General features: G+C 35.6%; 1 protein-coding gene across 1 annotated transcript in view; it reads right to left on the reverse strand.

Annotated features, from left to right (window-relative positions):
- LOC149837312 (uncharacterized) overlaps window positions 1–2,710 on the reverse strand; it is a 37,016-nt gene extending 34,306 nt beyond the window's left edge. The window contains exons 1-2 of the mRNA XM_090007329.1: window positions 2,647–2,710; window positions 1,549–1,726 (exon numbers count right to left, since the gene is read on the reverse strand). Of these exons, the coding sequence (XP_089863455.1) occupies window positions 1,549–1,715 (167 nt within the window). The 5' untranslated portion in view covers window positions 1,716–1,726; window positions 2,647–2,710. The remainder of the gene's footprint in view (window positions 1–1,548; window positions 1,727–2,646) is intronic.
- Window positions 2,711–10,898: the final 8,188 nt, after the last annotated feature.

The raw sequence follows: 10,898 nt of genomic DNA on the forward strand, positions 1-10,898 counted from the left end.
TATGAAATGCAGGAGACCGCAGAAGCATATGTAAATGATTGCCCAGCTGAGCTGGGTTGTGATCATATTTGGAAGGCGTATACAATAAAATTGCATTTGTTTCTGTAAAAGATAGGCTTGTCAGAGTCAGTATTTAATAATTACCACAAAGTATAGATTCATTAACATAAATTTGCACACTTGCAAGGACTCCTCTGATTTATTGAAGGGATAAAATACAACACAGCAACACAACTATCAGCCGAATCACAAAAAATTTAAATGATTAGAGCTGGGACACTATTAATCATAGCATACAATTGCACAAAACAAAACTAGAAGGCATTCATAATTCATTCATTATTTCAACATACTGCGGGATGCAGCACCATGCATCGAGTCTTGGCCATGGAAATGGAAAGCACAGGAAAGACAGATGCATCAGATTAGCTTCGAGTTTCAATTTCCATAACCAAAACATAGTATCAGGGATTAGAGTTTCAGATAATAGAGACATGACTATGGGTTATCAGAAACTTCAAAGTCAAAGTTGGGTAGTAAACCTAACAGTAACCCAGCCAACATCAAGGACAAGTTCATTGGATTCTTAATTAGGTAACAGATACAATTTTGTGATTCTGAGAAGCAGCCAATCTCACCTCACAAGAAGTATAATTCATGAGAATTGTTAGAGAAACCATTATATATATATATATAGAGAGAGAGAGAGAGATTGAGGGGTGATGGACGCTCAGCGCACGTTCAGGTTTAAAAAACTTTTAGCAGTGTTTTTGAAGTGTCGCTAAAAGTCTGGGCAGAAAATACACTTTTAGTGGCACTTCAAAACTAAAAGTCATTCACACATGTGTTACCTTTAGCGGTGCTTCAAAGCGCAGCTAAAGGTCTGGGCAGAAAAATAGTCTTAAGCGGCTAAAGACTATTTTTTAACATGAACGCGCATTGAACGTCCATCACGCGTGCACGATGGAAGCTCAATGCGCGTCATACGGTTAGGCACTTACCCAATTCACTATATATATATAACAATCATTCCACCAAAATTATATTTGTGACAAGAATCACATGCAACTTCGGAAAAGAGAGAATCTCTAGATTAAACTACATTGTCGGTAACCCCATGATTTGAAAAAAAATCATGGATCATGTTTAAACCAAAGCTCTTTTAGAAGACCAATTCCTTGAAAGCAAACAAGACCCATATGTAAGATTTGCAACCTATGCATTTGCGAAGAGATCTCAAAGTTGTTCAATAAACAACATTTGACACATAATTATTAACAACTTTTTGCTTTCTATTGAAAAGGATAAGCATGAGAAAGAATCAATAGCATATGCAAGTAATGAATAATCACATAAACATCCAAGATTAGCATTGTTTCTACCATGAATAGTTTTGATTCTTACATATCATTCAAAATCCAGTATTCTGAATACACATAAATGCATTGTTAACATGTGTCTATGTATCATGGATTGAGAAAGGTTTAGACAAAAAAAATAGAAAGAAAGATCACGAAGGGGTTCAGGGAAAGCGATGGGGAGACTCACCCAAATTTTTTGGGCTTGGGAGGAGTTGTGAAGAGTATCTTGGCAGCTGTCATGAAGTCGAGCTTTTCCACATCAGGAATGTTGGGGTGTTCTCTTTGAGTAGAGAGGGTCCTCCTTCTACTCAGGCTCAATGTTGTAAAGATGCCCCTTAAATCTGCCCACCTCATTATTTTGCTTTCTACCAAATCAACCATGAAAATAACGGGAAGAATCAATGTTATGAAAAGCACTCAAGCGTAGTGAGACCCTCCACCAAAAACTAAAGCGAGGCATAAGCCTCAATTTTTTTTTTAAAGTTAAAAAAAACTTTAAAAAAATATCTAAAAATATAAATAAATAAAAGAAATGTTTTATTGATGAAGAAGCAGCTAATAAGAAATAGAAAATTTCAAATGAATACCGAATAATATGATATTGACATGTAAAAGTTATATTCATGCAACAACTTGATTTATGTAAGTATCTAAGAAATAAAGTATCAATAAAATCTATTGTTTCTTTTCTTCATTATTATTTGTATTTTTTTTCAAATTTTAATATTATTGCTGACTAGGGTATAAATATAAATGATATGTGGCAAACCAATTCGTTTCTCGTGTACCACCATAGTTTAACTTGAGAAATTTTAGAATCAGATCCATTTAAACAAAAAAGAAGAGATAAAGACAACACCAACTTATTTATATGAAAAGAAATACACGTCAATTTCATCATAACACTCGTATAGGCTTATATTTAGAGAAAGAACAAAAAAGAAAAGATCACCCATTTGGGTTCCGAACTTCCTCTTAAAGTTTCAACTTAAGATTTTGTTTTTCATCTATATAACTTTTAGAAAACAGCAATGAGATGAGTACCAACGTTGTCTAGAAAAGAACAGAAAGAGAAGAAGAAAAAATTCAAAAGGGTTATCAGAAAGAATCGACTAACAGGAAGTAGAAGAAAGCAGTGGGAGGCTTCTTGGGTGACTTGGGTTTGAGTTTTTTCCAGCAGATTTCAGAAAAGAACAGGCCCCATTAGAAGGAAACATATGGAACAAGAAGAAAATCGAGAAATTGTGGGTTCTTCGATTAGAGAAAAAACTGGGTTTTTGCTTACTTTCCCGTTGTGGGCATCGCGCAATTGGAGAGAGAGAGTTGTTTCTTGCAGTTTGTGACCTCTCCTCCCTCGATTCCCGATGGTTTAGGAAAGGCAACAGGGGACTTAGAGAGACAACGAGAGCGAGAAGGAGAGGTAGAGAGAGAGGGAGAGCGACACACGAGAGAGAAAGAGAGGAGAGCGATAGACGAGAAAGAAAGAAAGAGAGGAAGATAGCAAAACGAAAGACAACGTGACAGGGAGATGCAGTTACGTACCTGAGAAAGGGTGCGCTCAGCTGACTTCTTCTTTGACAGTGAAGAGGACGGATGAGAGGAAAGACGAAAGGGGAAGTGCCTTAACATCGGCCCTTTTGTTTTTTATTTGACCACGCCAAAATGAGGCTTGGGCCTTGAGGCGCGCCTCGTCACGATGCGTACGCCCCAAAGCGTATGACGCGCGCTTTTGATAAGATCAGGTTCACGCCCGCTTTGACAAGCTGTTTACGGTTCATGTAGACGATCACTCTACACTCACTGTTTACTCCGCGAGCCTTCACTTGCTTTAGACTTTAGAAAGTACCCAATTCACAAGTTCACCCTTCATTTTTTGACCTGATTCAAGATCACCATTTGGCCCTTGACTTTTGAGTCTATATTTTAAGTCTTAGGCCTAATTTTAAAATAAAGCTTGAAACTGATGATCCAGGTCCGAAACAGGATGTCCACAGCCTTAAAAATTCGGATCAAGTGCCAAACCAAACTTGATTAGTCTCATACCGACAACATGTTGCAATGGGTCAGACCTGAGATGGACTGAGTAGAAACGTCGTTGATTGAGTCTGCACATGGCTCTGTGTTCTAGGTAATGCACTGGATGTGAATGCAAACACTGGCCGAACCTGGGGTTATGCACAACCAGACCCAGGCCCGAGTACAGAACGCTTAAAGCAGACCCTATCAAATCTTAATTTTCTCATATTCCTTACAATGAAAAATAAGAGATCCTAATTGATCCCTGGTCTGACCCGTAGTAAAAAATATCGGGTAAAATCTTCTGACTTTATCACGAGAGAAAACAGACAGTATTTTAAAAGTGCCGCCTATTCTCAAAATAGTGTTTTCAACATGATGTTGTCAATGTAATATTTATATAATTTTATACGTTCTTGTAATTTTAATGTTTTCTTATATTATATAAAAAGTTTTGTGTTTTTCAATTTAAATAACCATTTTTTTTTTTTTGAAATCTTCCCAAGAAAAACATTTTTTTTAAATTTAATCTCAATTTTTTCTAGCCAAAAAAATCCTGATAATGAGATTTGTGGCCATTGTGAGATGTAGGGGCGGAGCAAGGAGTCTAAACTAGGCTGGGGATAAATGCATAATAAAAAGAAAAAAATAATTACTAGTAAACTATGTTAATAATAAGTTTTCAAAAAATATATTGAGGATAGAATTAAACTATTAATCTATGCTAATAATATGTTTCCAAAAAAACAATGAAGTTTGTAAGCATATCAATAATTTTTTTATGAGCTTCACTATCTGGTCTCATACAACCTTTTTATAAATGACTACTTCAAAAAAGGTATAGTTATAGGAAAGAGCAAAAGGAATCATGCACACAAAAAATCTTAAATTCATAACAGAAGTCAAACATGAAATTACAATTATTGCTAATTGAAAATCACAAAAAAAAAACCTAAAATCCTAATGTAAATCAAACATAGAATCATGATTATTGTTAATTGAAATAATTATTGAAAAGACAAAAACACTTGCACATACAAAACCACTAAAACCTTAATGAGACATTTGTGTCAATCGAAACAATTCAAATCAAAAACTCAAACCTTAACGAAATCATAGATCTCTCATCCATGCTAATTGATAAAAAGCAACCCCTAATATTCGAACTAAAATCAAGCATTCATTATTCATGGATCGTGCTTAGCGACAATTGAAACAGAAAAGCACTTAAAATCCCTAAAATCATCATTAAACATTCATGCCATTTAAAAAGCCAAATCAAAACCTAATTCCTACAAACATTATAAGTCATGAATTTGTGCTAATTGATAAAAAAAACATAAACCCTAATATTCTAACCAAAATGAAGCATTGTACATAAAAAAATGACACATTTTTTGAAATGCCTCACAATTTTTGAAATCCACCCTGTGCCCAAAATCGTAAATGCCCAACTTTTTTAGGAGCTTTTTACCCTTTGCATGCGTGAACCTCTTGAAGTACTTTATGCTTTTGCAACGTCTCGATCTTGCAACGTCTCACTTAAATGTACTTTATGCTTTTGCAAACCTCACGAAGTTCGCATAACCAAATTTGCAAACCTATTATAATTGAGACTTGCATACCTTAGCAAATATCATATTACCTTCGCATATATATTACGACATTCACGAGCTACCCTGTGAAACTCTTTTAAGTAACTGATTCTAAAGGAAGCCCACAAATGTGTGAGGACATTCGCATTTTATTGTTTGTGAATGTTCTCGACCTTTGCACCCAGTCGATCTCCGCAAATAAGGTACTACCTTTGCATATATAGTATGACATTCAATAGTTATCATGTGAACAACCTTTAAATAATTGATCCGCAAGGAGGTTCACAAATGTGTGAGGATATTCGTATATTACTATTTATGAAAGTCCTAGACCTTGGCACTCTTGTCAGTCTTCTCCAATAAGATAATACCTTCTCATATTTAGTATGTCATTTACGAGCTATCATGCAAATCTTTTTTAAGTAAATGATCCCCAAGGCAGTATGTAAAAGAACAAATATCATAGGGTTGGGTGGTGAAATAGAATGATTCATATGATAGTACTCATTTACTTAAAGGAGTAGTGGCATTCATGAGCAACCATGCAGATCTCTTTTAAGTAGATCAGATCATTAAGTCCGCAAATGTGTCATGACATTTGCATATATATAGTACGACATTCGCGAGCTACCATGCAAATCTCCTTTAAGTAGATTAGATAGTCATGGAGATCCACTAATGTGTGGTGACATTCACATATATATAGTATGACATTTGCGAGCTACCATGTGAATCTCCTTTAAGTAAACAAGATTGTCAAGGAGATCCACAAATATGTGGTGACATTCACATATATATAGTACGACATTCACGAGCTACCATATGAATCTCCTTTAAGTATATCAGATCATCAAGGAGGTTCACAAATTTGTCGTGACATTCGCATATTTATAGTATGCCATTCATGAGCTACCACGCATGATTTGTAAATGTCCTCTCTCATCTCTCATCTCTTGTCCCTCCTCTCTCTTGTCTCTCATACGAGACAAAAGATGAGAGATAGAGATGAAAGACAAATAGAGAGAGACAAGATGAGACAAGACTGAGAGATGAGAGAGAGGACATTTGTATGGTATCAGGAGATTTAAGTGTGTTAAGGTTAAAAAGGTCCTAAAAAAGTGGGGCACCTGCAATTATGGACATGGGGGGATAATGAAAATTGTGGGGTATTTTGGGAAATATGTCATTTTTTGTAAGGTTAGTACAGTCATTTTTTGTATTTTTTCAATTTAATGGTAATTAAAAAAACACGGGAAAAACCTAAAACATAACTAAGCATTTATGCCATTTAAAAAAACACCAAATCAAAACCCTAAATTCTAACAAGCATCATTCATAGGTATGGTAATTAAAACAAAATATAAAAATCTAATAGAATCATGAATAATGATGATTAAAAAAATACAAAGATACCTAATTAAATATTCATGTAACTTGAAAAAATCAAAATAAAAAGCTTAAATCCTAACAAAAATAAAAGATTTAGGTATTTAATAACCAAATTCAAGCTTTCACTAATGGAATCATGTTTATTGATTCATGCTATTAAAAAAACATAGAAAAAATCCTAAACCTCTAAATAAACATTCATGTCATTTGAAAAAAACTAAATCAACACCATAAATACTAAAAAAGTCATAGATTTATGCTAATTGGAAAAAAACTACAATGTTCTAACCAAAATCAAGCATTCGTTATTCATGAAGTCATGCCTAATGCTAATTGAAAGAAAAACACAAAAAATCCTAAAAAACTAATTAAATATTCATTCTATTAAAAAAACTAAATAACAAACCTAAACTAGGTATGGCAGTGGACCGAGGGGAACGATGCCCCACCCTGCCTCGCCCTATTTAGACCGGGGATAGAGGACATGAAATGGGGATGGCGACAGAAGTCAAAACCCGTGCAAGGATAGAGGCGGGGATGTACTTACACCTTCTCTCGCCTTGCCCCTCCCCGTCTTTGATCCCCGTTAGTAAAATAATTAAAATACCCTTCAACGGTTCAACTTCCTTCTTTAGGGATGACAGTGGACCAGTGGGAAATGGGGCTCCGCCTCACCCCATTTGGGTCGGGGATAAAGGTCATGAAATAAGGATGGAGGTTAAAATCAAAATCCATGCAGGGATGAAGGCGGGGATGGAGGGCAGAATTTTGAGACGGGGCGGGGGTGAAGACATTGTCCTCCACATCCGCCCTGGTCCACTGCCATCCCTAACCTAAACCTTGAAAAACACCATACATTATGATGATTGAAATAGAAAAAAGAAAACCTTAAAATCAAAACCCTATCAAGCAATATTGTGAATAGCATTGAGGCATAGTGAAGTGTAAGACCCACTCATGAAGCAAGGCGTAAGGTATAAGCTTCACAATAACTATTAAAAGATTAGCCAAATAAAAAACAAAAATAAGGACGCATCATTTGTATACTATTAATGAATAATTAGATATTTTAATAAATAATCTTCAAGAAAATCACAATAATATATTTATATAAAAGAGAATATAATGCTATACACCACACATAGTTATACATAGTAAACTCAATTACATAATACAAATAGCACATCTTTCATATAAAGAACAAATAAGCAATCAATCAATGAATTACTAAATCAATATATAATTAATTAATTAACAAGAACAAAGTGATTTTTTGATTAACAAGCCTGATTGATAAAAAAAAAGAACAAGGGGAGAAGAAGAACATATATAGAGAGAGAGACGAGAATACCTTATTCTTCTTATTCTTCTTCCTCTTCCTCCTCCTTTCAACAGAGACAAGAGACAAGAGATGGGAGAGAGACAACGAGATGAAGAAATAGAGAGCGGGAGAGACAACAAGAGGTTGTGACATAGAGAAAGCGAGAGAGTGAGATAGTGAGAGACGAGAGAAAGACAATAAGATGGAGAGATAGAGAGAGAGAGAGACAAGAAACGAGAGAGAGAGAGAGAGAGAGAGAGAGGGGGAGAGAGAGAGATGAGAGACAAGAGAGGAGAGTGATCTAATCTGGGCCTATTTTTGGTACTCAACCTCGATGAAACACACGCCTCATCATGAAGTGCACCTTGTCATGAGATGTGTGCCTTATAGGGCAGTGCACAATGAACCAAGCCAACTTAGACTCAGCTCAGCTCAGCTTGGGCTTTAAATGAGTTGAGCTGGTACGTTGGGTTAAGGCTCGAATGAGCAAACGAGCTGAGCTTGATCAACCAACTGAGCTCAATAAGGCTCGATTGGTTTAGGTCAAGTATTTCCAACTCACCTCAAGCCCATCTGATGGTCAACCTCCCTTGCCCCTCTGATGGTCGATGCCCCTCGCCTGAGTTCACTCTCTGTCGTAGGTCGGTGCTCTGCTCCCCTATGAAGACCCCTCGCCTGAGTTCACTCTCCTCCACTGGCTGACACCCTTTGCAGATAAATAGAAAATGGCTGTATTATACGAGAAATTTGACATGTTTTATCAAATGCCCCATAAATTTTGAAATTTTCCCGATGTCTAATTTCGTAGGTTCTCAACTTTTTTAAGACCTTTTTGTCCTTAGCATGAGTGAATCTCTCAATTTTTGTGTGTTAATTCGCAACGCTCTCCCGATCTCACTAAAGCTCAGTAAAAATGAAATTCATACGATATTTATGCATAAATCATGAATTTTGCATAAATAGTGTGAATATCGCAACATTGCTTGTGAAAATCCGTTGCAAATTTTGTCAAGAGTTTCGCATTGGTGGTTTTGAAAGTCTGTCTTTCGATGTGAAATTCATAAAAAGTTTGCAAAATTCATGGACTTTCACATGTTGTTGACTTATAGTGATATAAAATTCCATTTTAGTGTGCAAATTTTCGTATATGCATGAATACATGTAGTCTATTAGAGTGTGAATTACATCAAGAGTTTCACATTGGTGTTGCGAAAGTCTACTTTTGATGCATAACTCATGAAAATTTTATGGAATTCACAGACTTTCGCATGTTGTGTTTAAGTGATGCGAGATTCCGTTTTAACATGAGAAATTACTTGTATATATATGCATTTACAGTGCAAATTTCATCAAGAGTTTCACGTTGGTGGTTGCAAAATTCATGAAATATTTGCAAAATTTTTTAAGGCTTCACAAAAATTTTGAAGTTTTGTGATGATGCAAGAAATGCATATCATGTTATTAATATATTCATGCATTTTAAAGTGGTTTTAAGGTTTAAAACCCATGATTGGAAACATTTTGTCATAAAGGAGTCATGGTTTGAATTTCAGGAAAATCAGAGTTAAATTAAGTGAGATATGGTTATTTTAGTGTTCAGGCACGGATTTCAAGGTGAATCGGATCAAGATCCGACCCAAATAGACTTTCTTGGGCCGTGGATCAATGTTTAAAATATCATAATTCAACCCAAACGTGACCCAAGATCCATTTAGAATATGTTTTCAGAAAACCACTCCAAAAAGAGGCGCATAGTAATATTTTTTATTTTAAACCTCTTTCTGAAATAGAACCAAAATATAAAAACGTCAATTCTGAAAACTCTAGATGTTTTTGCCTTGGGATCTGCGCCTCTTTCTTTGACTCTTGCTCCAGCCACCTTCTTCCCCAATCATTTCACGCCATCTCCATTGAAGCCTTGGGTTTTACTTGAGATTCAAGCATTTTCCTTGTGTTCTTTCAATTCATTCTCACATATCTTGTTCATTTCTTTTCATCCTTGCTGGTTATTAATCATAAGTGTTTGATTTTGCAGGTGTAGCAGAGGTTGAAGACATTCTTCTTGCCTGGAGTGTCGTCTACTCCAACAAGAAAGATAAGCCCTACCTCCATCCGATCCTCTACTCCACCTGATCGCGAATCGGTTTACTTTCTGCCCTCGATGTACTTCAAACGTGTTGCAGCTGCATGAGAGAGTTCTATTGTGACGTTCCAGCATCATTGAAGAAGAAGAAGCACATCTTCATAGGCTGATTCCGCTCTGTCCACCACCACAGTCGTCGGATCGCTCTTGAGGTAGGTCTTGCCTTTCTCCATTCTTCGAGATAGAATCGTGTCAACCCATCGTGTCTCTCTAACTCTCAGCCCTTTTCTGATTTTTCCCATTATTTGACAGCAAACCATTGTCGTGTATTAGTCTTTGTGTGTTTGAATGTTGGAGATAGTTCTAAGTTAGGTGTTAGATCTTTATTTACAAATCATTTTAGCCCAAAACGTGAAAATCAGCTAGACCTCTTCTAGCCGATTTTATCATTTTCTATTTTTTGTATTTTCTTAGCAGTAAACGGTGTTAAAAGGGTTATGTTTCCATTAGTTTTATGTTTACGTTAGTTTGTTTTCCTGTGAATTTATGGTCGAGTTTCATATATGTCCCATAGTGTCAATCGGCTAGTGTGTATCGAGTTCCAATTTAGTGATTTTTGAAGTTTCAAGTTAGATTGGTTATTTCAAATTTTTCTGTGATAAGTCAGTTAGTTGTGCATTGTTTACTGTGCGTTTAGTGGATATTATATTGAAGTATGTTTGCATTTAGTTAGCAATCGGTTTCAACTTGAAAAAGAGAAAGAAAAAGTTATTATCGTTTTTCATAGTCTAAGTAAAATTGATTTTTTTATTGTGTAGATTGGCTTTCTTCTCCAAAGGGACGTCTGCCATTAGAGTCCAGCTTAGTCTTAGGTTGCATTTGGTAAGTTTATTAGGATTAGGAAGGTTAGCTAGAGTGTCTACATTCAATGAATTGAGAGTTAATGTCCAAAAACGTTTTAGTGTTCTTGTTTAGGTAGTTTTGAATTTGGTGTGTTGTCTAAATTAATTCCTCTGAAAATCATGTCCTACATGCCATGTCTACCCTTTTTGTTAGGTGTGTATAGGTTAATTTAGTTATATTAATAGTAGATTATATTAGATAAGCAATTAGTGTTGAAATTTTGAAGAAGG

Source organism: Nuphar pumila, chromosome 5 (assembly GCF_984573655.1).
Source record: "Nuphar pumila chromosome 5, dmNupPumi1.hap1.1, whole genome shotgun sequence".
Classification (NCBI taxonomy): Eukaryota; Viridiplantae; Streptophyta; class Magnoliopsida; order Nymphaeales; family Nymphaeaceae; genus Nuphar; species Nuphar pumila.